General features: G+C 54.3%; 16 protein-coding genes across 16 annotated transcripts; 12 read left to right on the top strand and 4 right to left on the bottom strand.

Moving 5' to 3' along the window:
* Positions 1 to 114: 114 nt before the first annotated feature.
* CLAFUR5_12843 (uncharacterized protein) lies at positions 115 to 2757 on the top strand (the record flags this gene model as incomplete). The annotated part of the gene is made up of 2 exons (XM_047911991.1): positions 115 to 204; positions 271 to 2757. The coding sequence occupies 2 exons, from the start codon at positions 115 to 117 to the stop codon at positions 2755 to 2757; spliced, it is 2577 nt and encodes an 858-aa protein (XP_047767820.1).
* Positions 2758 to 3637: 880 nt separating this feature from the next.
* Positions 3638 to 4222, top strand: CLAFUR5_12842 (uncharacterized protein; the record flags this gene model as incomplete). The annotated part of the gene is made up of 2 exons (XM_047911990.1): positions 3638 to 3920; positions 3975 to 4222. 2 exons carry the CDS (start codon positions 3638 to 3640, stop codon positions 4220 to 4222), a joined length of 531 nt encoding a protein of 176 aa, XP_047767840.1.
* Positions 4223 to 4361: 139 nt separating this feature from the next.
* On the bottom strand, positions 4362 to 5037 carry CLAFUR5_12841 (uncharacterized protein; the record flags this gene model as incomplete). Its single annotated transcript, XM_047911989.1, has 2 exons — positions 4362 to 4737; positions 4790 to 5037. The coding sequence occupies 2 exons, from the start codon at positions 5035 to 5037 to the stop codon at positions 4362 to 4364; spliced, it is 624 nt and encodes a 207-aa protein (XP_047767677.1).
* Positions 5038 to 5382: 345 nt separating this feature from the next.
* Positions 5383 to 6201, top strand: CLAFUR5_12840 (NADH-ubiquinone oxidoreductase; the record flags this gene model as incomplete). The annotated part of the gene is made up of 4 exons (XM_047911988.1): positions 5383 to 5575; positions 5643 to 5762; positions 5823 to 6017; positions 6101 to 6201. 4 exons carry the CDS (start codon positions 5383 to 5385, stop codon positions 6199 to 6201), a joined length of 609 nt encoding a protein of 202 aa, XP_047767678.1.
* Positions 6202 to 6853: 652 nt separating this feature from the next.
* On the top strand, positions 6854 to 7456 carry CLAFUR5_12839 (uncharacterized protein; the record flags this gene model as incomplete). The annotated part of the gene is made up of 1 exon (XM_047911987.1): positions 6854 to 7456. One exon carries the CDS (start codon positions 6854 to 6856, stop codon positions 7454 to 7456), a length of 603 nt encoding a protein of 200 aa, XP_047767668.1.
* A 1450-nt stretch (positions 7457 to 8906) lies between these two features.
* CLAFUR5_12838 (uncharacterized protein) lies at positions 8907 to 9368 on the top strand (the record flags this gene model as incomplete). Its single annotated transcript, XM_047911986.1, has 1 exon — positions 8907 to 9368. One exon carries the CDS (start codon positions 8907 to 8909, stop codon positions 9366 to 9368), a length of 462 nt encoding a protein of 153 aa, XP_047767667.1.
* A 937-nt stretch (positions 9369 to 10305) lies between these two features.
* On the top strand, positions 10306 to 11484 carry CLAFUR5_12837 (uncharacterized protein; the record flags this gene model as incomplete). The annotated part of the gene is made up of 2 exons (XM_047911985.1): positions 10306 to 10711; positions 10766 to 11484. 2 exons carry the CDS (start codon positions 10306 to 10308, stop codon positions 11482 to 11484), a joined length of 1125 nt encoding a protein of 374 aa, XP_047768096.1.
* Positions 11485 to 11506: 22 nt separating this feature from the next.
* Positions 11507 to 13531, bottom strand: CLAFUR5_12836 (Kelch repeat-containing protein 3; the record flags this gene model as incomplete). The annotated part of the gene is made up of 1 exon (XM_047911984.1): positions 11507 to 13531. One exon carries the CDS (start codon positions 13529 to 13531, stop codon positions 11507 to 11509), a length of 2025 nt encoding a protein of 674 aa, XP_047768095.1.
* A 156-nt stretch (positions 13532 to 13687) lies between these two features.
* Positions 13688 to 15130, top strand: CLAFUR5_12835 (Proline iminopeptidase aneH; the record flags this gene model as incomplete). The annotated part of the gene is made up of 2 exons (XM_047911983.1): positions 13688 to 13763; positions 13812 to 15130. The coding sequence occupies 2 exons, from the start codon at positions 13688 to 13690 to the stop codon at positions 15128 to 15130; spliced, it is 1395 nt and encodes a 464-aa protein (XP_047768094.1).
* A 519-nt stretch (positions 15131 to 15649) lies between these two features.
* Positions 15650 to 16880, top strand: CLAFUR5_12834 (Tubulin-folding cofactor C; the record flags this gene model as incomplete). Its single annotated transcript, XM_047911982.1, has 2 exons — positions 15650 to 15740; positions 15787 to 16880. 2 exons carry the CDS (start codon positions 15650 to 15652, stop codon positions 16878 to 16880), a joined length of 1185 nt encoding a protein of 394 aa, XP_047768093.1.
* Positions 16881 to 17037: 157 nt separating this feature from the next.
* On the top strand, positions 17038 to 17436 carry CLAFUR5_20342 (uncharacterized protein; the record flags this gene model as incomplete). The annotated part of the gene is made up of 1 exon (XM_059463178.1): positions 17038 to 17436. The coding sequence occupies one exon, from the start codon at positions 17038 to 17040 to the stop codon at positions 17434 to 17436; it is 399 nt and encodes a 132-aa protein (XP_059319150.1).
* Positions 17437 to 17784: 348 nt separating this feature from the next.
* Positions 17785 to 18759, top strand: CLAFUR5_12833 (uncharacterized protein; the record flags this gene model as incomplete). The annotated part of the gene is made up of 1 exon (XM_047911981.1): positions 17785 to 18759. The coding sequence occupies one exon, from the start codon at positions 17785 to 17787 to the stop codon at positions 18757 to 18759; it is 975 nt and encodes a 324-aa protein (XP_047768128.1).
* A 454-nt stretch (positions 18760 to 19213) lies between these two features.
* Positions 19214 to 21203, bottom strand: CLAFUR5_12832 (uncharacterized protein; the record flags this gene model as incomplete). The annotated part of the gene is made up of 2 exons (XM_047911980.1): positions 19214 to 19670; positions 19720 to 21203. 2 exons carry the CDS (start codon positions 21201 to 21203, stop codon positions 19214 to 19216), a joined length of 1941 nt encoding a protein of 646 aa, XP_047768294.1.
* An 845-nt stretch (positions 21204 to 22048) lies between these two features.
* Positions 22049 to 23059, top strand: CLAFUR5_12831 (uncharacterized protein; the record flags this gene model as incomplete). The annotated part of the gene is made up of 1 exon (XM_047911979.1): positions 22049 to 23059. One exon carries the CDS (start codon positions 22049 to 22051, stop codon positions 23057 to 23059), a length of 1011 nt encoding a protein of 336 aa, XP_047768098.1.
* A 50-nt stretch (positions 23060 to 23109) lies between these two features.
* On the bottom strand, positions 23110 to 24571 carry CLAFUR5_12830 (D-serine dehydratase; the record flags this gene model as incomplete). Its single annotated transcript, XM_047911978.1, has 3 exons — positions 23110 to 24018; positions 24046 to 24303; positions 24353 to 24571. 3 exons carry the CDS (start codon positions 24569 to 24571, stop codon positions 23110 to 23112), a joined length of 1386 nt encoding a protein of 461 aa, XP_047768097.1.
* A 414-nt stretch (positions 24572 to 24985) lies between these two features.
* On the top strand, positions 24986 to 26109 carry CLAFUR5_12829 (uncharacterized protein; the record flags this gene model as incomplete). The annotated part of the gene is made up of 4 exons (XM_047911977.1): positions 24986 to 25048; positions 25120 to 25713; positions 25783 to 25923; positions 26005 to 26109. 4 exons carry the CDS (start codon positions 24986 to 24988, stop codon positions 26107 to 26109), a joined length of 903 nt encoding a protein of 300 aa, XP_047768454.1.
* Between the last annotated feature and the right edge of the window lie 786 nt (positions 26110 to 26895).

Genomic DNA, 26895 nt, shown 5'->3' with positions numbered 1-26895 from the left:
AGTTGAGTTGCGCCCAAAGACAGCCCGACGACCACGACTTCGACGGCTGGGCATTCACATTAATGTTACTCTTGCACCCCAGGCACATGCCTCCATGAGAGAGAAACGGCCACGATGATGAGAAAGACACCCTCGTCTGCGATGCAAAAGACGTACGACGAATGCTACCTGATATGCTCAACAGCAATCTACTTCGAGGGGCAGGTATGTGTGCAGAGGAGAGAGGCTGTGTCACGCGCTGCATCGCGACTGACCACCACACAACCACAGAACAATGAAGCCGAAGCGCTGCGAGCCTGGCGCAATGCACTCGACCAGATCTACTACCACAATGCCTACAAGATGCCCTCCAACTACGCACCACGATCCGAGACGGAGAAGGCTTTGCAGGATTCACTGCGAGCCATGGAGCTGCAGTGTAAGGAACGGGTAGACTTGCTCGAAGCACTGCGAAAGAGCCGGCTGGAAGCAGCGGAGGAAGCAAAGGCAGCGGCGGGAGGAGACATCAGCACTGGCCCGAACGTCCTTTCTAAGAGCAGGGAGTCTTTGGCTTCGATACAGCAGTCATCGTCGAATGGTCAAAGTAGTACTCCTGGATGGCTGGGCAATGATACCATACCGCAAGCGACTTATGCGAGCATTCCAAAGCCTCAAGCATTCACCGAACGACGACCGGCGCAACCTCCACGACCTTCGTATAACACCACAAAGAGCTCAGCAGATGATATGCCGCGGACTAGGAGTTTGCAGCCTGGATTGTCATCTAATCTGACGACACCTGTTGGCGACAGCTCAAGAGCAAGAACACCTAGTCCGGAGAAGAAGGGCGGCATGTTGAAGACATTACGGGCGGGTAACAAGGACCGGGCGTCGTCAGGCGGAAAGATGGCCAGTAGTATGCGCAGTCGGCCTCCACCAGCCGCTGCCAGCGCCGCGAGTCTGAGCTGGTCAGGACGTCCACCGAGGCCATCGTTGCCGCAGAATGGAAGCTCGAATCTCGCGACTAGCTCGGCTGCGACAGCGACATCATGGGACCCGTATACCAGATCACTGGTGGAACGACCAAAGCAGGACAACGCGATGGCGCCAGACAGGAGGGCATCCGACAATGCATTCGTACGACCACCCAGTCCGTCCGACTATGTCCAGCAGCACAGCACCAGTGATCATGAAGGATTGAACAAGACGCGCAGCTACCCACCTCCATACCCTGAATATCCTACCATGAATCCTTATGCACAAGCAGCCTTCAACCACAGCAACAGCTCTGTAGACACCGCAAAGGCTCCTCCGCCCCCGCCCCACTCCGCGCCACCGACGTCGAATCAATCACAAGCACCACCTGCAACACTAGCTTCGATGGGAGGACCGACTTCGATATCATATATGAAGGAGTATCCAAGCTCGCCCGCACGAACAAAAAGAGCACCCCCTCCTGTTCCAGGTAAACCTAGTGGTCGGAACTCCGACTCTGATGGGCCATCACGATCAGCAGCTGGCAAGACAGTACCTGCGAGAACAAGCCCAAAGCTAGCCATACAGCGCAAAGCCGTTGGCGGTAGAGTCGCGGGCGTCGTGAACGCCATGGCGGAGCGGCAAAGACTCGACAATACGATACCGCCCACAAGCAAGAATCACCTCCCGAGCAGCGGCGCAGGTGGAGCTTCACGAAGGCCGAGTGCAAAGCGAAAGATCGAGAGCAAACCTGTACCAGCGCGAGCGATGACCCCACCCACGACAGACGATTCTCCGGATTCCGACTATGCAGAATCACCGAGTGAAGAGCAGGTGTGGGAGCAGCGGGTGAAGAAAGTCATGAAGAACCTACCGAAGGGCGTGGACGAAGCTGCAGCAAAGCAGATCTTCAACGAGATTGTCATTCAAGGTGATGAGGTGCACTGGGACGATGTCGCAGGTCTTGACATCGCCAAGTCTGCCCTCAAAGAGACTGTCGTCTATCCGTTCCTCCGGCCAGACCTATTCATGGGTCTCCGCGAGCCAGCAAGAGGTATGCTCCTCTTTGGACCTCCTGGAACGGGAAAGACAATGCTTGCTCGTGCTGTAGCAACCGAGAGCAAGAGTGTGTTCTTCGCCATATCAGCTAGCAGCTTGACGTCGAAATTCTTGGGTGAAAGTGAAAAGCTGGTTCGCGCGCTTTTCGCCCTGGCAAAGGAGCTTGCGCCGAGTATCATCTTCGTCGACGAGATTGACTCTTTACTGGGCAGTCGAGGTGGTAGCAGCGAGCACGAAGCTACAAGAAGGATCAAAACCGAGTTCCTCATCGGCTGGTCTGACCTACAGAAAGCTGCAGCTGGTCGTGAGTCCACTACAGGCGATGCATCGAGAGTCCTGGTTCTGGCTGCAACCAACCTACCTTGGGCGATCGACGAAGCTGCCAGACGACGATTCGTGCGGAGGCAATACATTCCACTGCCAGAAGACTTTGTCCGCGAGCAACAGCTCCGCACTTTGCTCGCTGCGCAACGACACAGCCTAAAGGACCGCGACATGAAAGTCCTCGTCCAACTCACAGATGGCTTCTCAGGCTCCGACATCACAGCACTCGCCAAAGATGCAGCAATGGGACCACTCCGATCCCTGGGAGAACGATTACTGCACATGTCACCCGATGACATTCGACCAATACAGATGAAAGACTTTGAAGCGAGTCTGGTCAACATTCGACCTTCAGTGAGCAAACAGGGCTTGAAGGAGTTTGAGGACTGGGCGAGGGAGTTTGGAGAGCGTGGAGGATAGGGACGTTCTAACTCTCGGAAGTCAAAGGTCATGGCGGAGGTTGCGCGAGCGAGGGAGGCGGTGGTGGGATGATGATTACTTTGTGTATTATGATAGGATGAGCGCGGAGTCAAACAGAACGCATACAGTATGATTGAACGGACCATGGCATTGAGTATTGTGTCTGTGAGCTCTCCTCTAGCCTCTCACGTGGGAGGTGTTGACAATGGATGGCCTGAGACATGTGCCTACGTCGTGCACCGTTGGTCACGAGCTACTGAGACATCACCACGTGCATGACATACCTTCGCTCTTGCGAAGACGATGCATGTATGCTCTCGCTATCGAAGGTTCATCTTGCCAAGCATGGTACAGGAAACAACGGAAGATGACACGGGAAAGCCGGTAATTAAAGGGGTCCCAAAAAGCTCGTGAAGTCGCACTGGTGGGCTGGGGTAGAAGCGCGTCCCCTAGCCACCTTCGCATAAGACAGATTGCTTGGTATATATACTGGTCACGCGTTTCCAGACCGCTGCTCGAGCAGAAGAGTTGTACACATGGCCACATGACGTGGCAATACCATTGGCACTGCAAGTAAGAAGTCCGTGATACCTTCCGTATGGCTTGGCACCCGCTGAATGTATGGGCAAGGTTTGTGATCGCCTGCAGGTGCGATACATTCCAGCCTTGATTGAGGACGCGGCGGGAGCATTCTTGCTTGCTTTCGCGGGTTTGTCCTCAAATCCAGTTGTTACTGCTGCTTTTGATCTTCGCAAGTTCGCTCCGCGAGATCTGATCTTCTTGATCAATATCTCCAACCTGGATACATCGACTACAGCATCTTTCCTGGAGCGGCAATTCCCCCTGCAATTTACCAGATCAACAGAACCGCATCTTCACCATGCAGCTGATACCATTACAGCTGTTACTTTGCAGCTTCCTCACGATAGTGGCCGCGCGACCTGGATTGCCTCGAGATCGCCTGGTAGCAAATGCGCAAGCGGAAGCGCAACATCCTATGGGCGATGCAAATCAGAGCATACCACCTCCAGTCCGGATCGACGACTCCTTCAACCCTAGCTACCCTTTCGATGCGAGGGAGAGCTCGGTGGGTGTGGTATTTGCGGATCGACAAGGAGAGCTGCGGCACTTGTGGTTACCGATAGGGAAGAGGGTGTTCGTCCGTGAGTCTTGCTGATAGTCGCTGATCGCACGGATGTGGCTAACCTTGCTCGCAGGAGATGCGCCTCAGCTACCCCTACATCCTTGGACCGCGCGCATCAGCACGCTGATCAATACGAGTCCAGAACTGGCGTTCCCGGAAATGCTGAAGGAGATTGTGTGTGAGGTGTCGACGCACAGCGTTGGTGCATCACGGCCGGAGAAAGTCGAATTCTCCAAGAAGGACGGGCGCGTGGATTTTGCCGATGAGGAAAGCCAGTTCTGGCTGGAAGACGGAGAAGTCGAGAGTTATCTGTGTCGATGATCTGCCACGCTTGGAATGTTCTGCGACAGCTCGAAAAGTCAGAGAGCTGTATATGGCCTTGTTGGCGGCCTTTGTCGGGGAGTCATGATACCCTTGGGCAACCTTTGCTACGATTTCGTGCAGAATCGGCCATAGTGCTTCAAGAGGGCTCTTTTGGTGCCATGCCGACCATCTCGTATGTGCCCGCTCCGTCCCTGCCTCGTCCTCCGCTGCCCATACTGAAGCCTTCTCCGTTGTCCGGTGCCGTTGCCCCTCCGTTCTCCAACGTAGCAGGGTCCGATTGTTGCTTTGCTTTACCACCAAAGGACATGGGCCTCAGCTCGCGCCACTGACAAGCCCATACTCCAAGTGAGATCATCAATGCGACAGACGCGACCTGTAGCAGCCACCAGGTAATGTTCGTAGGTATCGCTTTCGTGTAAAGGGATGTAACGATGAGATGGACAAAGTGGATCGTGAGAGCGAAGTCGGGTACGAGCTTGCTGCGTGCGATCAGGAGTAAGATGGGTATCACACTGTCCTCGTTAGCATGCCACTCTTCTAGAGATATCTCTATTGTTGCCTTACGTGATGACCGAGTCCAGCATCCAGCAGAGGGCGAGTGTCCAGCCAGTAGTCACGTCTCCTCTTACTCTCTTCCAGTCAAAGAACATGGCCGGCTCAGGATGCTTGCCCGCGACAAAGGTCGTGAAGATGATCAACACAATCGCGCCCATGTAGTAGGACAGCTGGAGCAGGAGGATCTGGGTGAGGATGCGCAAAGGAGCCAGGTCTGCCAGCGCGCCTGGACGCGGTGGACGTCGTCGACGAGGCATGACTTCGTTGGAACATGTACTACCGTATCGTCGGTAGTGGGATATGTACTGTAGACATCACGAAAGATGTGTTGACGTGGTGTCTGTCCTCAAAGAAAGCTGTCTCGAGCTTTGGCATCGCTGCAACCTTGACCCGATGCATGCGGCATGCGGCTCTGCGCTCGCCTCGTCTCGCGCCGCCAGCCGAGCTCCGACGCTCTCACCAATTGGACGACGCTGGTAAGCAGCTGCAGCCTGCAGCACTCTCTCAGGCAGTGGGCACTGCACCTCAATCCTCGACTACCTGCACCACCAAGACGCTCTCCCCTCCACCCCTTCTGATCTGCCGTTTCCTTTGCAGCCAACATGGCGCAGGTGCAGCAGGATCAGGTCCATGGGGAATACCACCCCAAGGATGCCATTGGCGCCGCCATCAAAGCAACACTCGTCACCGGCGGAGCGGGAACCTTCATATCCACCATCCAGAACACCTTGACCAAGCAGAACGTCGGCGCGTTCGGTATCTTCACGAGGTCGGGGACTACGATTGCGACTTTTGGTGCGTGAGATCGAGGGTGGAGATATCCTAGGCGCGTTGGGGTTGGGAGGCTAACAGGAGGAAACAGCTGCCATGGGAGGAGCATACGAATTCACAAAGATTGCCGCCGCGAATCTACGAGAAAAGGACGATACATGGAACTCGACAATCGGCGGTTTCTTCTCGGGAACAATGCTTGGTCTGAGATGTAAGGACAGCGCAGCACAGTAATATGGCTATGGGTCAGTACACTAACATGGTGGAACAGTCCGCTCAGCACCAGCAGTCATCGGCTACGGCTCGGCACTGGCAGTCATCCTGTCGGCATTCACATTCACAGGTGGCCGATTGAACGGATTCGCCAAGGACCCAGATGTTGATGAAGTCGCACGGAAAGAGTATATGAGGAAGAACAGGAGGCGGCCGATTGAGCAGACAGTCAACGAATTGGGAGAGGGCAGAGGTGCGTACAAGACTATAGCCCATCAGATTCTGCTGCGGAGGATTCCAGTGACCTTGAACGGGTAGAGCTAACACATCGTACAGGTATTTACGCGCCAGGCTACGAGCAGCGAAGAGCGGAGCGCATCAAGGAGCGATATGGCATCGATGTGCCAGTCCAGTCACCACTGGAGGCTGCTTCGTAGACGAAGGACGATGATCAGGCCTTTGCAGTGGCACTGTACATATACTCACAAACAGATTCCCTAGATTCGATGTCGGCTGCCGTCAAAGAATACGTCAGATTCACGTTCTTACTTCTGAACTCCCTCCTCGCCAATAGCTGCAGCAGCCCGGACCTGGTAAGACATGGCCATGATGAGCGTCTCGCGCCCCACGCAGGCACATACATCGCTAGTTGACTTCACAGCAGGAACAGGATGCGACTTCCTTAGCAGAATATGGAGATAGATCTGAATTTGGACTATACTGATCTGTATGGACAGTCCAGGGCCACTGCTACCGCTTGTCGCGCTGACAGTGACTTGTGTGGCGTTGCAGCTCGACACACAACACACGACACAGCCTGCTAGGCGTATAGAACCACACAGAACTTGGACCGCTTGGATCTCCAACTCATCATCACTACCATCACCATCTCAACAACACAATCCAAGTCCAACTTCAACAACACTACTACAACCGCAACCCGTTGCACGAATACTCTTATCTTCCACCTACATCACAAACTTTCCTGCAGAGTCTCACGGCAGGACTTGCTATTCAGGCTAGTACTCCAAGTCTGAGACCTTTCGACTTAACTCAGCTTGCTGCATCTTACTTGCCGAACTCCGAACCATGCCCAGCTCCTCTCATCAGAAGGCTCATCCGATGCAGCCAAAGGAAGTTCTAAAGCGCGGTCGTCCACACGCCAGTTCAGAAGGCTCTCATTCCACGGCAGACCACGATGGCGCTTCAGATGTCACCCAGCGTTCTGCATCCGAAGGAGAAGAGCACGACGAGGATGACGATGACGAGGATGACAACGAGAGCGAAGATGATGAAGGAGAGGAAGAGGGGAAGACTGGCGCTGGTGATAGTGACGAGGACGAGGACGAAGACGATACTGGTGGAGATGAAGGTGAGGACGCAGAGGGAGAGGGACAGGATGAGGAAGACGATGAGGCGGGCGACGACCAGGACCAGGGCGATGACGAGGATGAAAAGGCCGATGACCAAGCAGAAGTGGTCGTGAACGTCAACGATGTCGTCGACCCAAACCTCATCACAGCTCACTCTACCATGGACCCCAACGAGCGTGTCGATAGTGATATGGTAGACGCCCCAGACTTTCAGGACCCAGGCCACCATCTTGCCACCATCCGAAGCCTGCAAAATCAAGTGGCAAGTCTCCAGACAAACATCGAGCGCATGGCCAGAGCGTTTGGCGTGCAAGCGTAAGCACAAGCTGAGTTTGCTGACAGTCAGATGGCATTGGTCCGGGCTATGCGGCAAAAAGCACCCACGCACTGAGTGGACGAATCCTCGGACGTGGCAAAAGCTATTGTATTGATAGAGGTATGAGTTTTCCGATTATATCATGGCGAGAGAGCATCGTTGAACACGAAAATACGAAAAACATCTGGGAGGCACAAATCTGGGTTCATCTTGGAGAAATAGTTGAGGGCTTAGTAGCTGGATATAACCACGGTATGCTGATCTTCTCTTCTTGCTTGCAAGCTTGCGCTCGCTGACAACTTCTTGGTAGTCAACAGCTCAACTCTGCGGCAAGCCTTTGAACCAGGCGTGCTTGTGAGCTCTCAGTAACGATTCATCCGTTCCTCCATCGGTAGTCCGACCACGGGCACAAGGACATGGAGTGGTGACTGCTTCTCTTGTCCTCAGGCGAGATGCCGACCTTTATGGCGCGAAAGTGGTCGCATCCGAGAAGGCGTCCTCGTGGAACGCAGGCTTGCATGACCAAGTTCCAGCACTATCTCAGTGACAGATCATTGGCCATTTGACAGCGGACACCAATGGGAGTACTCTGGCTTGAGGACATGGCGAGCTGAGGATGTGTTACTACGCATCGCTATTCGTGCAAAATGTCTAGGATTGTGCTAAATGAGGCGGATTTGAGACGTGGCGCATGTGGACGACAGGCTTGCGTACCCACCACACAAACATCATTTCTTCCGGACACCATTGGCTTTTCAACACCAGACACTAAGAGATGTCCTTTGGCTTGCGCACCTGGCGACCTGAGATGGTGTTCGTACGGCCGTTCCATTCGCGCAGACCGCCAAGCATGTTGCTAAAAGCAGCGAGGCGTGAACGAGGCGTCTGTTGGTGGTGGGGACGCATGACCACATCGAGATCTATACACCCTTGGGAGACGATTGGTCTTCTTGCATTATACGGGAGATGTCCTATGGCTGGGAACATGGCGACCTGGACTCGTGTCCTGGACACCCTCAATCGGCACAAGCCGCCAAGCACCAGCTCTAGATCCAGCCACAGCCAACAATGCTTGCTGATGATATGCATGGCGCTAAAGAGTGCGCCCCGATGCCCCAAAAGTCTCAACTTGGCAGCTCTCGGCCAATTGCGCAAGAACAACAACATCAACAGGCAGGAAGGCAGCACAGTCATCAAAAGACGGGCAAGTTCAGAGTGCCATAGGCAGCGACATCGCCTCGGCACGCTCCAGTGCTTCGGTGCCGCAAGGCAGAATGGCCCACCAGCTGAATGTCTTGCTCAGCAGCCTGCGGGATAGGCAGGTTGATCGTAAAGGCACAGTCCAGTAATCTATATCATATCTTAATCAGCTCGAAAGCCGCACGAAGACTCACGATCAACGAGCTGCAACCTCAAGCCTTGAAGAACTTCGTGTCGACCCCGTCCAGAAGCGATGTCCGACCCAGCCACATGTTGCGAAGCCTCGGTCAAAGCATATCTACAAGATCTCACAATGAAGTGCATGTCAGCTCTCAACAATCGCAACTTCGACCCAGACGCTCCACCTTGGAGGAATCACCTTGCAGACCACTTCGAAGCGACAGCCAACGGCACCACAGTTGTCAGAACGAAGCTCCAAGCGCTCGAGAACTTCGCATGCATTGCGAGACAGTTCCCAGAGTACATGAACGAAGTCGAGAGGATCAATGTAGTGATCCAGAGGCATCTGGCGTGGTCCAGAAGTACCAAGACAAGGAGTGCGAAGGTGTTCGTGAATGCTCATACGGAGGGAAGACCGAACGCGAGGAAGTATGTCAACGTCTATGAGTTCAGGTTCATTGATGGGATCTGGGTGGCTGTCAAGGAGAATCTCATCGCTGGGATTGGAGGCGCTGAGACCTTGGTAGGAATGTGAGACGATTACTGTTGTGACCATCCACACCAGCACACTCCGGCGTCCACATTCGAGCAGAGATGGCTTCGGGGTAGGAGTCTAAGTGGACCAGCAAGACTCAGAGGACCGATGTTGAGAAGACTTCGCATATCGGCTTGCAGTATCGACGGCTCGACGATAATGCAGATGTTGTGCTCCCGGAGTGCAACTGCCCAGAGTAGAAGTATCACTCTTTTCTGTGTGGTGGGGCTTCGAATTTAGAGCTGTGGTAGCTCACCGTCCTGCATACACGCTGCTGGCAGAGCTACGATCAGCCAGCCACTGGTTCACTACATCTGAAAGAAACAGTCCTGATGGAAAATGCTGTTGCGATCGCTATCCGACCGTGTTCGTTGAAGACCACGCGCTTGCGGACGCCTGTGCAACCTGTCGCTGCTACAACCTGGACACGTCTCAATGGACATACTTCTACCACGATCCGGCTCTCAAAGGTACTCGTCAGTCGACTTGGAAGCGCCCACAACGCCCGGGAGATAGCGATTTGTTACAGAATGGCGACATTGTAGAGGTTTGGAATCATGTCTTTCGCTGGGACGAGAACTGCGTGACAGATAAGACTTTCGATACGTTACGCTTCCAAGGCGACAAGCTCGTAGACGCTGCTCTACCATCGATCCAGGCATATCGGGACATCAGCACCACGGACCAATACGCACGACTTGAAGCAGCGGCCACTTCGCGAGATGCCTCGCCCGAGGTACTGGCCCTGTGGAAGCAGCTACACTCGACAGACTCTTTCGAATGGCCAGACAATGCCCAGCTTGAGCGAGGTAGAGCTGTACTCTATCGTTATGCTCCATACATCTTGGCCAGCTTGCTGCACTGGAGTCTGTCGGCTGGCTTCTGTAGTCCCCGGATAGCGAGGGTTCTGAACCTGGCAAGCTACATATGCCCACCCATGAGTTCCACACCCGAAGGCGCAGCGCCGAGAATATCGCCCGAGAGTAATGACCGTAGCTACATGAGGCTGATGGAGACGACGCAGTTCGTGATCGATTGCTGCGGTGAGAACGGCCTGGACGTTGGTGCTGAAGGCTGGAAGAGTATCATTCGTGTGCGATTGTTGCATGCCACGATGCGACGGCGTTTACTCATGAAGAGTCGAGGAGAGTGGGAGAAGAATGGCTTCAGCATCTACGACGAGCGCGCGGAAGGCGTGCCGATCTCACAGGCCGACATGATCTTCACCTTGACCTCCTTCAGCACCGCATCCATGCACTGCTTACGAAAAGTCGGCATCACCCCTTCGAAGCAAGCATGCGAGGACTGGACCGCCCTATGGCGTGTCATAGGCTTCTATCTCGGTACGCTTCCCCTTCTCCCCCTGCTCAACCACACCACTAACACACCCCACCAAGGCATCGACCCCTCCTTCCTCCGCCAACACCACACAACCTACCCCCAATCCGAATCCCTCCTCGCCTCCACCATCCTCTCCGCCTTCGCAGCCGAAGCCTCCCCACCACCCCCCGTCCAATTCCCCTCCGAGGCAAACCTCGTCTCGAAGCAACAGCAAGTCCAGCACGTCACCCACATCACCACAATCTCCGATCCCTACGCCTCTCCACCGACCCTTCCTGTCCTCCTCTGCATCTGTAACCGCTGGCCGACCCCATTCACGTTTCCGCAACACTGCGCCGCAGCTCGGCAACTTTGCGGACCGGCGCTGTCGGACTGGCTCTCGATCCCGACCACGACGTGGTGGGAGACGGCGTTGATGAGGGTGGGGTATTTCCTCGGAGCGATGCCGCCGCGGTTTGCGCGAGTTAGGAGGGCGGGGTGGGATAGGAAGAGGAGGGAGGTGATGGAGGATACGGTGAAAGGAGCGGTGGGGCTGAGTCTAGGGTTGAGGAGGACGAAGTTCAGACCGAGGGTGGAGGGGGCGATGAGGCCGGAGAAGGTCGGGGAAGAATTCTATGGTGTGAGCAGGTTAGGGAGCTGGAGGGAGGGGTTTAGGATGTGGGGAGCGTTGTATGGGGAGATGGCGGTTGTGGTGGGAGTGGCAAGTGTCATAGGCGTGGTGTTGGCACCGATTACTGTTCCTGCTCCAGGGCTTTGGCTGGTATTCGGCAGCTGAGCGATAATAATGCTACACGGCTCTATCGTCTACGACCAGCCCCTCCACCTCCACCCTCTCCTCCACCTCGCTCCGCTAGGCTGACCACCTCGCTAATCCCAGCAGCTTCCTGCTCATCCTCGAGAGCCTGAATCTCCTCCCTGCTATCCCACCATTTCTGATCAGCACGATCGAAAGCCCTCTTGCGGATCTCCTTAACGCCTCGTGCTTCTGGGTTACGCTCGTATTTCATTGCCTCGAGGATTACTTCCTGCCATTCGTTCGAGGATCGAGCGAAGAAGTCTCGTAACGACTCGAAAGGTCGTGGCATGGGGAGGTTGTCCTTTGGGCTTGCGGACTCTGGCTCGGTCTCCATCTCCGTTGCAGCGGTAGACTCCGAAGCCGCCACGGAGGCATCGTCGGCGATCGATGGTGCCGTAGTGCTTGGTTCCGTCCCGTCTTGTTCATCCTCATCTTCGTCCTCCGAATCTTCTTCATCGTCCTCATCACTTTCTTCATCTTCACTGCCTGCCCAGTCCGCGAGATCACGCTTGAACACTTCCTTCACACCATCGAGCTTGCCGAGGTCGATTGCCCACATCTCATCGAACGTGAACTCCTGGTCTCCCTTCTCGAACGTGCCGCCGAAGATATACAACGTATCCTCCTGCACAGCAAGCTGCGCATTGAAGCGAGGATGCGGCATTTCCCACATCGTGGGCTTCTCGATCTTCTGCTCGTCGTCATCATCGTCGTTGGTCCCTGCCGCTGGGGCATCAGGCATGTCTTCGTCTTCTGCCAGGGATCCTTTGCCTTCGATCAGAGCTAGATTGCGCAGAAGTTCTTCCTCGTCAGCTTTGCCGCGTCCTCTTCTGCTACGCTCTGTGGTGTTCGCCTTTTTCGCCGATGTGCGTGGTCTTCGCAGGTTCAGCTGGAAAAAGCGGTTCCGGTCGATGTTGTAGGCGTGAAGCAGGTTGAAGAATTCGCTGTCGATGCCTTCTTCGCTTTCTTCTACATCGTGGACGCCGCCGAATGAGATGCCGCGACCTTTGTGGTGGGCCATGGTGGCGCCTGCGCGAGGTGGGTTGGGTGTGTTGACGGGTCGCTTTCTTCGTTCCCATCTGACAGCAGGTGGCGTGTTGATTGGGGCGTCAGATGCGGGTGGTGTGACTCGTAGGTACCATGTATCTTGATGCACTACTGGCTTCATGATCACACGAGATGAGCCTGGTTTTCCTCTTGCGCCTTTACTAACTGCTGAGGCTTTGATGCGGGAGTAGCCACCATAGATGACTGCACCTGTCTCGTGAGGCAGCAGGGAGAAGGATGATCTGGCATCTGGCTGCTGCGATGCTGGTGGGAGTTTCGGAGAATACCACACATATCGCTGCGTATCATACAGCCAGACATCCTGAAGGTACTTTGTCTGCTGACTCGTATCCTGGAATCCACCAAAGAGCACGATATAGTTCTTGAAATATGTCATGCGATGGCCACTCCGAGCTGGAGGACCGCCTTTGCCTTCAAGCTTTGTCCACTCTCTCGTCGAAGGTTCCAGTCGCCAGAAGTCATTGTAGTGGTAGAAAGTGCCTTGTTTAGGACTCGAGAACTCCCCTCCAAAAAGATAGATCCCGCCGGAGTTGCCACCCTGGCACATAGCATGGCCACTTCGCGGCAGAGGAGTGTTCGGGCTGGTCACCTTGCGCCATGAGTCTTGATTGATCTTGTACACATACAAGTCGTTGAAGAAAGATGCTAGAGCTCCATTGTAGTACTCGCCACCAAAGAGGAAGAGCTCGCTGCTATTGCTTGGCGAAGCCACAAGTGTCGCTGATGATCTTGGTGACGGCGGTTCTGTAGGTGTCTCCGTCACTTTCAGAAACTGTTCTTGCTCCTTCTGATACTGTGCCAAAATTGCATCGAGATCTGCATCTTCGGCATCGCTGTCGTCGTCCTTGCCGGGCTTTTTGCTGGTCTTTTTCTCTTTTTGCTTTTCCTTCTTCGCAGTCTTCGCTTCGACTCGTGCTTTCTTCTCGGCTTTCTTCTTTGCGTCCTTGGCTTTGGGCATTTTCACCGACTGTGCAGGGGTTGTGTAGCTTATTTGTCGTGGTAAGAAAGGTTGAGAGTCAGTGATCGGCGTTCGCGAGGAAATTGTGGCTGAGCTCCGCCGCGTTTCATTCACCTCCAATGCCGAGCAAGCTGCACTCGTGGCATCTTCTGTCCAATGCACGCAGTCGGAAGGAAGATGTTACAAGTCGCACCAGCGAAGATTGTCAGCCAGAAGTCGCACCAAATAGCAGGTATGCAGGTACTTGACCATGCCCACCCCATTCACTGACACTCCACAGGTGCACTCAAGGTTACCGAGCACTGCTTCGACGTACCGAAGGACTACTCCAAACCAGATGCCGGCACGATCAGAGTCTTCGCACGTAGTGTACGCAAGCATGAGAGACCCATAGTGCCTACAGAAGACAAGGAGAAAGAACAGCTACCATGGATGTGCTTTCTGAATGGTGGTCCCGGTCTGGAATGCCGGCCACCCCAGCACTATTCCTTCTCTGATCGGGTGATCGAGAAGGGCTACCAGCTTATGTTCCTGGATCCTCGTGGCACTGGATTATCTACACCCATCACTGCTTCAACTTTGCAAATGCGTGGAACCAACGACGTACAAGCGAACTATCTCAAGCTTTACCGTGCTGATAGCATTGTCCGCGACTGTGAGGCTATCCGGCAGGCTATCACTGCGGACTACCCTGAGAACAAGAAGAAATGGAGTATCATGGGTCAGAGCTTTGGTGGGTTCTGCAGTGTCACTTACCTTTCCTTCTATCCGGAAGGCCTTAGAGAGAGCTTCATGTTCGGTGGTCTGCAACCTCTTGTCAAGTCGCCGGACGACGTCTACAGACGGCTGTACGTCAAGGTCAAGGAGCGGAACGAGGCATACTACGCCAAGTATGCCGAGGATGTTGAGCATGTCAAGACCATCATGAAGTACTTGTCTCGCTTTGGTGATGGCAAGATCAAGCTTCCATCTGAAGGTAACCTTACTCGTCGCCGCTTTCAACAGCTCGGTATTGCTCTTGGCTTCCACGGTGGTCTCGATATGGTCCATGATATTGTACTGCGCGCCAGCTACGACATTGAGAACTTTGGCCATCTTACTCGAGGATCTCTCGCGTCGATCGACAGCATGTCTCCCTTCGACAACCACATGATCTATGCCATCCTCCACGAACCAATCTACTGTGTCGGCAATGCTCCCAACTGGTCTGCGCATCGTGTACAGGACGAGTTCGCGGAGTTCAACATCGATCGCGAGGACGGGCCAATCTACTTCACTGGTGAAATGGTGTTTCCGTGGATGTTCGAAGACTATGCCGAGCTGAGGAAAGTGCAAGATGTCGCGAATCGGGTCGCGTCTGACAGCGACTGGCCGGAGCTCTTCGATGAGGAGCAGCTGGCGAAGAACGAGGTACCGGTGTATGCGGCGAGCTATATCGAGGATATGTATGTCGATTCGGCGTTCGCGCTGGAGACTGCGAAGAAGATCAAGGGCTGCAAGGTGTTTACGACGAACGTGATGTTTCACGATGCGATTCGGTCGAAGATGGACGATGTGGTGAGGCAGGCGTTTGCGTTGAGGGATGATGTGCTTGACTAGAGTCAGTGTGTGTGGTCAGTCCGTACAAGTGGATTGAAGCGTTTGTGGTGTTAGGTCGAGCAGTGCTAGAAAGCTCGTCAACGACAGATCTAGATGTTCAGCTGCGTTGTAACGAGGTCAATGTGGCATACGTGGTAAATGACGGTATACTGCTGCCACAGGTGACAGGTACATGTGTGATACATGTAGTCGTTGTATCACGTTGACGTCGACGAGAGAAAGATGAGAGACGCGATCCCTGCACACTGTCCCAGGACCCAGGCCGATGCGCCGATGAGGGGCAACAGCACCATTGAACAGCAACCAAGATGATGTTGTCATGTTGTCCTTGTCACTCGCTCTCGACCAGTGAATGGATGCCTTGACTACATGTTTGCATGTAGACGACAACTGCAGTGTGACGTGACGTGCCGCAATAGAAGACCTACTTCTCTTCATCGACGAGCTGACGTCGACCGACACGGACTTCTTCGGCAGCAATCTGCAGCGCGAAAACGACTGCGGTGAATAACGACCATCATGGCCACAGCAGCGACGGACGACCACGCACCTGCCGTCCAGCTCACGGCCAACGAAAACTTCTTTCGCTATTTGCAGCACGAAGTAACAGGTTTGCAATAGCTCGTGCATCCATCGACTCCAGTGCTAACTGTCAGACGATCTGCAAGAGCAGATGACCCGTATCGAGAGTCACGGCTCATCCGGCGGCGAACGTGCTGATGCTGTAGACCATGTCAGATCAGTCATCGCCCGACTGTCTGCAGAAGTCCAGGACGCATCATCCTACATACCTGCCTACCATCAGCGAACATATGGAGACGCCATCAAGGCTCTGAACGCCAAGCTGCACGAGGTCAAGACAGCAAATGCTCCTAGGCAGAAGTTCTCCTTCAAGAACAGGCAGCTGTTCAGCGCCGAGAAGAATGAGTCTGCGATCAGTCTGAACGATGCAGCAGAACTGGCAAGCCAGAAGAGACGCCAAATTCCAGGCTTCCCGGCGCATCTATCCGACGCTTCGAGCTATATCAACACGCCAGCCAGCAATGCCCAGACACCAGCAAACGAGAGAGAAGACGTTGAGCTTGCTATGAAAGACAGCGGTGCACAAGGCGCCTCTGCCAGCTCTGATGGCCTCTTATCTACCGACACTGTCCGACTTCGAAAGCTGTCCTGTTCAGAGAGCAATGCCGTCTTCATCGACTCTCACGAGAAGATCCACGTTACGCTTCCTTCAGCAGCCAGTCATGCTACAGGCTCAGGCACGGTCTCGAACGTGGACCACTGCATTGTGGACATGTCAACACCAACTACTGCTGGAAAGCCGTTCGCAGGACTCACGCTGAAGAACATCTCATCTTCATTGATCATCTGTGGCCATGTCGCTGGCGCAATCCATCTCACGAACGTCAAGAACTCCGTCATCGTGGTAGCGAGCCGACAGTTCAGGATGCACGAGTCGTCAAACTGTGATGTGTATCTCCTGGCAACGTCGCGACCCATCCTAGAAGACTGCTCGGCCATTAGATTCGCACCTCTTCCACACGCATACATGACGGAAGAAGATCGAAATGTCGAAAACAAGTGGTCAAACGTGGACGATTTCAAGTGGCTGAGGAACGAGCAGAGTCCGCACTGGAGCCCTATGGATCCTTCGAAACGTGTCGCGGAGAAAATCTGGAGACACGTTGTTCCTGGCGGTCCAGATTTGAGTGTTGAGAACATTCTCGATGCTGTCAACCTACCGACGTGATTCAATCGATGGAGCGAAGCAATGTTTGTCCCTTGGTGGGCACTTCCGCACGAATCTATGACGAACTATCACGACTTTGTTCTTCTCCCGGGACTGGACTTGTAGCAAACTCTGCGGTCTCTATATGCTGGACACGAGGCCGTTGATACCTGCATCCATGGAGTCAACACCAGAGAACATGGATGACCCTTCGAAACGGACAACAGCAGGCGCCGGCCACGTCGCAGAAACCATCAAGCTCGGCACGCCAATATGGGTCGTCATGGAGCACTTTACAGTTCCTGATCCTACTGTCTCGTACTTCAGCAATTTCCGCGGCCTGTTCTGTTCGCTTGAAGCAGCCACGGAGTATATGAAAAAGCTCATATGCGCGTCTGAATATCCAAACGGCTACAAGACGGGGATGAGATATCTGCAGGAAACGGAGCTGGCTGAAGTCTTCGACTCTTCCGCCCTTCCGCTCGGTCTTGGGTACCAATATGAGCCAGGGTATCAGGACAAGACACGTACGCTATGGCTTCAGCAGGAGCTTTGGGGGACTTGGCAATCGTACTGAGTGTGGCTGCGCAATGCGAATAAATGGGTAGATGCGATACGGTCGTGGTTAGCATGTGCAAGGTCATTCGGCTTATGAGGGAGGCTGATGGTCCGGGAGAATGATGGTTCTAGGCGAGGGATGGGTGTCTGTATTGTCCAGGTGAGCGCGGTGAAGCTTGCCGTGAAAGGAGCGCGAGGATAGGCAGGAGCCGTAAGCTATCCTTTCCCACAATACTTCCAAGGTAGCCACGACTGTAGCCGCATATCTGCCTTCACCTCGCGACAAGAGCACTTGCTAAAACGCTACTGGCACCTCAACATGACATTAGGCACCTGAGCATCAACATCACCATCCATACACGCCGATATGTCAGGATATATTCCTTTCGATCCGGCTTATCACAACGACATACTCAGGTCATTACAAAGCCCCTATGGGAACACAGTCTCCCAAAGATCCGCGCGATCGTTAGTGAGCGTTCGACGTACAGGTTCTGATCCTCAAAATCCTGACCACGACCATTGTTCTCCGCCACCGCCTTACTCGCGTCACGACACAGCTTCCACCACCAACGGTACAGCCTCCATAAGCACAACCGCAGCATCGACAATACGAAGCTCGAGCCACGATCCCATTGTGGAACGCCTGAGACGCTTCCTGTCCTTCTGCATAGCGGTCGACTACGATGCACACCTCCTCACACCAGATACCCTCGATAAAGTCACCTGGTGCCATTTCATGAGCCTCTTCCTCATGAGTCACGAACTCCTAATCAGACGGTCGCGTCCCACGCATTCGACGAAAGCCTCGCAGACCTGGCCGTCACATTTGACGCATGCCCAGCTCGAAAAGCATATCTTCCGACCCGCTAGAAAGCTGGGAGTACCGAAAGACACTGCCATGGCGATGCTGCGGAACTTTGCTCAGCAGTCGCACGTGGGCGGGTATCGATCGAATCTGGATGACTGGGCGAACATGTGGGATCTTGCCGGCTTGGAGAGTAAGCTGCGGATAGATCGCGATTGGATCTTCGACACAGTGCTGCCTCCCACCGACAACACAGCCCTCAGAACGGCTATTGACAAGAAGTACCGACAAGTCGCCGCGAAGTGGTTCGTGAGTCTATACCCAGCTCCAGCGAAGCCAACACGCAGGGGCAAGGACAAACTAGGTTGGGAAGGATATCGAGATTGGGCACAGCAGTTTCCTCGGCACGCAGAAGACCCTCCTCCCGATCACAGACTGCGGATGAACACTTTAAGCCGCGTGGCCGCACGACGTAATCTATATGTGCGTCTCCTCCAGCACCCAGGGAGGACCCTCTGCAACCTGGGCCCTTAGGAATGGCACTGGTGGCGCTACATGCGCCGGCGAGAGCGGAGGTTTTACACGGTCGATCGCAGGGGCCTGGATCGGAGACGGAGAAGGCTCGATGTTGGCCCTCTGAGCTCATGTCGGAGCATCAAGATGGATGTCCTTCAATATAAAGGGATTCGGGAAGCAGTGCAGCCTCAACGTAGCTTCGTCTCGACGTGGTCGACGCTGGGATCAATAGGCGAGGGGGATTGAAAGAGGGTATATTGATCCTAGTCGTTTTTACCTAATGTACATGCTCTCCCTACGTTAGCTGCTGTCTCGTGCGGAAGTGGGTATAGCTGCTTCTAACACCATCGTACACTGAAGTTCAAGTCAGTTTCATTCCACAGCCTATGTGTCCTATCGTCATGTTATCGTGGGATAACCCGTCCTTGGTCCTTTCTGGCTCTTTGTGTGAGGTCCTGTGTTTGTATGTCTCTTACTGTGCCGGCAAGTTTCGGCTTTCGTCCTTGTGGTGTCCGAAGAACTTCCTGATGCTCATAGTGCGGAATGCTTTCGAGGAATGTGTCGTTGTTAGAGATCGGTCGGTCCACGCCGATGAGACCGCCTTCGAGTTGGGCATATCATGTCTGCTCCGCATGCTTGCCTGTGAGGGCGCGAGTGGTCCCGTATCCTTTGGGAACAGCCCAAGCCGTGTGCTAGCAATTGCGTCCCCAGCTCCAGCGACGGCGTCTTTCTCGAAGTAGGATTGACTTTCCTTCTCAATATCATGTTCTGTATCCATGGTAAATTCTGTCGGCGATGATGTGCTGCGTTTGCGGTCGGAGGAGTAGGCAGAGTCGACAGGCCGCGCAACTGCCTCAGTTCTCTGCCGACTTTGCGGTAGTGGTGGTATATTACGCAGCTTCATGAATATGCGCCGCGAGAAACCGTTGCTGTGTAGGAAGTCAGTACGTTGTGATACAAGATCATACGGATACGTACGTGATTGAAGTATATTCTTTGGCCGGTGTCACACCTGTGGGCGGGACGTACTTAATTTGGGTCCCTGGATGTTTCCTCAAGGTACCAGCCACAGGCTTTCGAGGTATGACTTTGTTTGGAGTTTGTGAGTCCAGGATTGCACCTTGGCTTCTAGATCGTCTGAAAGAGGCCACCGGCCTCTGTGGTGAGCTCGGTCTTAACACGTGGGCAGTGCTTTGGCTCTGCGATCGTCCTGGATTCTTATATGGCACTCTCGGGCTGGCGTCTGGTGGGGCGTCTGGTGGGTTACTTGATAGCGGTCCAGATGCCGTCCGCGAAGTCGCTCGACGTTGTGAAGGAGTTGCGTCTCCGGCATTTGAGGACCTTGATCCAGGGATTGGAGCATGTTCGCGTGGCTGCTCATAACGTGTCGCGAAAGGCACCGGATGTGGTTTGGGCATCGACACCTTCGCTGCACTGAACTCACTGTCTGGCTCCGAAGGCAACGGCTTATCCAGCCACGGCCCAGGCTTTCGATAAACCACAGAGTCTTTGGCAAACTTTGAGCGCAAAGCCGGCGACGAACTTCCGGTTGTTGTTGTTGTGGAAATGGTCCGGCTTTGAGGCTTGTTCCTTCTGCTGGCAGCAGCAGCATGCTTGTTGATATCTGCAATGACATTCCCAAGTGCAACCAGACTGTTGCCCAGATTCTCGCCTTTGATTCGCAGCTCCTGGAGATACTTCATCCAGCCCTGTTCGTTGCCACGCATTGCAGCAAAGACATCGGCTATCTCGGTATCGCTTGGCAAGCCTTCATCGATCACCTTAGACAGGTATGTTCCCAGCTCTTTTGTTGACTCTAGACCGCTCGAGATGTCAAAGAGTGCATCATTCACGGCCTTCGCCGTTCGCCCGACGATCATCTCGATCTTATCGTTACCATTGACCAGATCAGCGCGGAACTTCTTCTCATCGAGCATGACATTGAACACCTCCATATGCTGCATTGGTAGCTTGAGATACCGGATCCGTTCCTCAATGTCGTTTGTGGCCAGCACGAAGTCCTCGGACGTTCGCTCCAGGAACGAATCCACATCGGTGACATGATTCTGCAGTATCTTGACCACCTCCTCGTTGGATTTCGCTTGCGATTGTTGCAGTAAATGCATGCCGAAGACGATCTGTGCCATGAGCTTGAGCAGAGGATGGTACTTGGCGCCATGCTTCTGCTTCCACTTGTTCTGGCGAACGTCCTCATAGCGCGTGGCATCCAACAGCTCACGACGTCTCATCTCTGCGTCGTAGGGACTTTCGGCAGCACTGTCGTCCTCGTTCTGCGTACTCTCGTAGATAGACTCCTCGAATGCGCCCTGGAGTGGAGCAATGGGATGCACCGGAGGCATATTAAGAGTGGACTCCGAATCATCGTGCTCGTCGCGGCCTGACACAGAGTGAAACTCATCATCGCTCCCGCTGTCATAATGGGCTGCGAGGGCCATTGCCATGCCGGCTGACAGTGGCAGCTCGCAGCAGCCGCAGCCGTTTTGCGGGTGAAACGATAGCAGTTGACTCGACTCGCTACTCCTATAGCTGCAGACACTGCATGAAGCTGAACTCGGTGCATATATGATATGTCAGCGCACTATTGGCTGGGGAGGATAATGCTCTGCACTGGCTCGCATAACATCGACATAGCCGCGGGCAGGAGGCAGAGAAGGCTGACGAAAGCTCTCCTGCAGCAGAGGACGCACAGCGGGCGTGTCGGAGGAAATGGGTGGTGTGAGCTTCATGGCATGAGGTGAATTATGAAGTGGCACAAGGCCAGCAGCAGAGCTGGGAGTGAGAGGGGAGTGAAACACGATGAGCGTGTGCAGGGACCGCATGCATAGCCGGGCGTCGCGACTAGCTCCCGGATGTACGATCTCGCCATTGTGAGATCGTCAACCTTTGCGCGACAACATCGACACACAATGACCAGCAGTTCCTGGCTGCAAGGCTGTAATACACTGAATCGACGCGCTTGAAGCAGCAATAGCTGTCAACATCGCCGACGATACTGCTTGAGATATACCGCGATCGGCGCTGGTGTAGCACCCCCCCCCGTATCCAGCAGCAAGATCCTGTCTATTTTCGAGCTGCCCTGCCCAGCTTCAGCTCCAGCCCAGCCACAGCCACAGCACCACCGCGGAGCAACTTAGCAGAACGTGCGACGTCCACGTGTTTCAGGACCATCGCAGAGGTCTCGTGGCCCTCACGAGTCGGAGTCACGGCTTTGCACAGCTCGTAGACGGCACCGGGCAGATCACCGTGTCGGCAGTACTGCATACCGTAACAGCTCATCCGGCGCGTCATGGCAGCAGCCCCCCATGTGGAGCACACATTCCACGGCGACACTCGACTGCTCAACGCCTCTTTGAAGCAGAGGGCCGAGATAAGACAAGCGCTCACAACATTACAGCAGGAGCTACAGCGACTGGAAGGCTGTTCTGTTCAAGTCACTGCCGACATCAAGTTCAATGTCGCCGGTCCACAGTCAAGGGAGCATGCATATTTTGCCTCCATCACCGACGTTGGCTTTGATCCGACCGCTTTCGCACAGACCAAGGTTCCAGCTATGCGCAATGGCGCTATAGCCATGTCTCCAGCAGCGCCAGGCCACGATGGTCGCAGAAGCTCGTTGATCCGAAGTGCGCCAGATGACGATGATGTTGTGGAAGTCCAAGGTCCGAAGAGACCTCGCACTGATGGCCCGGATGGACTATCGCGAAGTGGAAGCATAGCTGAGGATGGTACTGGCTTGAAGCAGGTGAACGAGCTCTCGACCTATATGCGGAGCTGGCACGATGAATGGACGCGACAGGGAGGGTGGCTCTTCGATACCTTGAACACCACCAACAAGCTGACCACTGAATCGAAAACTTCAGTCGAGAAGCGCCTAGATTCGGTCCAGGACACCCTTGGCCAGAGCATCAATGCCGCCAGCGCCACAACCATGGGCGAACTTGCAAATATTACCAAGTTACTACCGTGGCTGGAACACTGTCGAAAGACCAACGCGGACAAGGTTCAGGCCAGAGAGGAAAAGTGGCGATCGAGCTCGGCGACCTTTCACGATCAGACCCGGCGGGAGAGGGAGGCTGCCGAGCGGCGCTTGGAGGACAAGTTGGAAGCGCAACAGCGGCTGTTGATCAAGGTTGCAGAGGCGAATGGCATAGACGTGGATGAATTGAGCGAGAAACCACGCAGTAGAGAGGAGAGCCTGGGCGCGCAATTGACGGCAGAGCTGAATCTGGAGGCAGCTCGTGCAGCGAGCAACGGGACCCTGACGAGGTACAACAACACGATCAACATCGACGACTGAGGCACTGGGAAGCGAGATGCTGTCATTCTAACCTGCATACCAAGTCGGTATCACCATCCGCGCCATCTGACCCAGACGTCTACAATCGTCTCAGGATCCGACTCAGAGTCCACGACAAGGTACCATCCAAAGTTCACACCCGCTATACATGCGTGGTTCGGCCAGACAAGTACCTTCTCACCCACTTCGAGAGGTCGAACATTGTCTTGTGGTCCCTCCCAGCGAAGGTTGCCATGCTCTTGACTGACCTTGCCCACGATCCAGCCAGTCTTTGAGCCTTCTGGTTCGTAATGTGGACCATCCTGCGCAGGCCAAGGTGTGATCACACCCCAGCCAGGGTAACTCTTACATGGTTCGCGTCCAAGAACGATGGAGCCTGCCGCTATGAGTGCCTCTGGCGTGTCGCTGCGGTCGGGATAGACACTGGCTACTTCCGCCAAGACTCGGAAACCCAGGTCTTTGAAGGACAGCAGACTCTGACCAGGATCGTTGGCGGAGTGTTGTGGTCTTGCACGTGTGGCCAACTGCTGCATATCCATTACCAGATAGACTCCGCCATGGAATTCGACCTCGAATGATTCTGCGCACATCTTGATCATGTCTCGATACCGGCTTCCAATCTTGGTCCCTTCAAGAATATTCTGGATTGAGGTTGTTGTCGGGGTTGCTCCAAGAGAAAGGACCACTTTTGAAGCATTACGCTTACTGCTAATGTTGGCTCCAGCGCTTTTCAGGAATGCCACAGCTCCTTCTTCGAGACCGCGGAGTTCTTTGGCCATCGATTCCAACGCTTCTTCAGGACTACTGACATCATACGAAAGGCCGTAATGCGTATAAATGCCCCCGAGCGTGACCTTTGGTGATGCCGCCAGCGCATAAGCGATGTCTGCAAGTTGCTTCGATCCTGCTGGCACACCTTCCCTATGGTACCCGACATCGATGTTCACCCACACCGGGATCTGCCCTGGTCATGTGTCCTCAGTCACTTCAGCCAGGACTTTGATGTGTGCAGGATGGTCCGCGAAAAGACCGACTGTACCCTTCCCCAAGATCCGAGCAATGGCAGCCAACCTTGGGACCGCGGATGGAGGAAGGGGAAGTCCGTACAGGACATTGACATCGTCGCCTCTCACTTTACGCTTTAGGAGATAAGGCGTCAAATGCTCAATCTCGCTCACTGTCGACGCTACCAACTTCACTGATTTTGTGTCTTTGCCAACTTGCAGCTCAGAAATCTCTGTTGTCTGTGGAGCATCTCAGCACGATTATTCCTCCAAGGATCGTGGTTCTTACCTTGTGCGTCTTGACATGTGCCCGGAATGATACACCTAGCTTCTCGGCGGTCTCCAGCATCAGTCTACAGTTTCTCCTGACCACTGCCGCATTGACGATGGCAGCCGGTGCTTGCACATCTTTGATCTTCTGCCCGAGGAAATGTAGCTTGAGTGATGCCTCTGAAGGACTGGGGTACAGCGATGCTGCTCGGAAAGTTGATGCCTGTGTAGTAGCCATATTGTCTACTTTGACTACAGACTGAAGTTGAAGATGAAGGTTTAAATGCTTGCTGGCCGTTCGCCGTGCTCGGCCAGGGCTAGGAGACAGTTGATACCCTTCACACCAAATGAGACCGGCTGAACTACCGGAGCCCTGTTCGCGAAGTTACCATGTGACTCGATCATCGCGAAGAATTCAGCATCTCCAACAGATAACGCGAATATGTAGTTCTGCCTGAACATTAGGGCGACGCCCTTTGAGGTACGAGGCGGAACAGTCAGCAAAAGTGAGACCGGGCCGTCGGCCGGTTGCGCTTTCCTTCGCCGATCTCTTCGCAGCACAGCACTAAGTTGCAGGCCCTCACAATCATCACTCGACGACGTACATTAACACACTGTATCACTGAACCAGGCATTCTACTTCGTATCGGGCATGGAGAATCAATCCAAGAGAAAAGCAGACCAGGCGCTAGGCGGGGATGGCAAGCGATCAAAGGTGTGCTACATTTGTGACGAAGTCATCACATTATTGCTACCAGAAAGCACATGCACTGATACTGCGCGCAGACTAAGAAGGAGTGGCGCGTTCCAAGGAAGATTGACCACGGTGCAGTATCAGCTAAAGCCATCCAGCCCGGCGACGCTGGATTCTGGGTGACGTGCCAGAAGAACAAGGAAGGCAAATGTGTCCACGAGATGCGAGACTGGTTGACCGACCTAGCGGAACATCTCTATCCTGAAGCCTTGGAAGCGAAAGCACCTGATGCGGCGAATGAGGACGCAGGCGAGGAGGAAGTCGACATCGAGAAAGCCATAGCAGCTGAAGTCAAGGACATTCGAAAGCCTGCAGCTGCTCAGCTTTTCACTCCTGTCAGACTTGATATGCAGTGTGGTGAGTACTGGCAGAGCTCAGTCCCGGATGTGATGCTGATGCCCAGTGTAGTCGTGTTCTTTAAGACGATCGCGCCAGTCGAGCCAGTGTCGCTGGTAAAGACGATATGCGAGGAAGCCATGGCGGACAATCAGTGCAAGCGAACAAGATTCACCAAAAGACTATCACCGATGACTTTAATGGGCCGAGCATCGGCGGAAGGCTTAGAGAAAGTGGCTACAGAAGTGCTTGCACCGCACTTTCACCAGGAGCCGTTCCAGAGGCGGAAGGTACGTGGTTGCGGCCCAATCGTCAGCTCAGAGGACTTTGCTTCTGCCGGATCTAACACCTCCATACAGTTTGCAATTCGGCCCACGCTCCGAAACCACAACATCCTATCTCGCGACGCAGTCATCAAGCAAGTGGCGTCCATCGTCGGACCAGGCCACGTGGTCGACCTGCAGCACTACGAGCTATTGATCGTGGTTGAAGTCTATCAGGTGCGTTGGCTGAACTTGACTTCCCACACTCTTGCTATACCGAGGACCATTGTCCTGTCGATCGATGCTGACTGAGTACAGAACGTCTGCGGCGTCAGTGTGATCGATAACAGCTTCGAGAGGTTGAAGCGCTATAACATATCGGAAATCTTCGAGCCAACGCCGAAAGATGCAGAGGTGAAATGATTCACTAGCCTTGCAGGATAACTCGCGTGAGGGCGGCGGTGCTTCCAAGACGTCGATCAAACCAGAATCGTTACGATAACTCGCGAGGGCTCGGTCAGGTATCTATAGAAAGAAACGGCTGCAGTCAGGTGGAGCTTACGATCGCAAATGTTCCTCTTTACGATGGCACAGGCGAGTATATGAGGCGAGGAGGATCATTGGCCGTTCCGGCGCGCCGGATCATTGGAATCCAAACAGACTCCCTCGCTTGCTGGAACGAGGCGCGCCCTCTTGCCGAAACTCAAGCTCGCAGTTATGCGGGTAGGCCTGTGCGAGGGAAAGAAATCATACGCTGCGATGCACCATCGTCGACCGATATTGATTATGCAGCCGCGGCAGCAAGAACCCGGGCTTTTGCGGACAGCACCAAGATCTCTTGACACCTTTCCGATCATCGACATCTGCAGGGCCGGCTTGTCCACGATCTTGTGTTGCCTCAAGAACGTGCACAGCGTGCGTTCCGCGTGGAGACCCAGCATCCCGACGTTCCGACACAGCCAGATAATAGGGCACGTGTAGGGTAGATCGGGGCACACGACCGCACTGGACCTCGAGCCCTCGCTTGTGGCACACGCCTCCACCCAGATTGACAGGAGGACCCGATCGCGCGGTTTTCGTCTTGACGTCTTGCAAGTCGTGCAAGGTCTTCGACTGCGCGTCGGACATAGCATGGCTTCTTGGTTCTATCATTTGAGATTTATTACATTTCTTCCAACGAAACCACACTTTAGGCGATTTCTACAACGT

The sequence above is a fragment of the Fulvia fulva genome, chromosome 11, assembly GCF_020509005.1.
Source record: "Fulvia fulva chromosome 11, complete sequence".
Classification (NCBI taxonomy): Eukaryota; Fungi; Ascomycota; class Dothideomycetes; order Mycosphaerellales; family Mycosphaerellaceae; genus Fulvia; species Fulvia fulva.
This window is presented reverse-complemented; position numbering and strand designations above follow the sequence as displayed.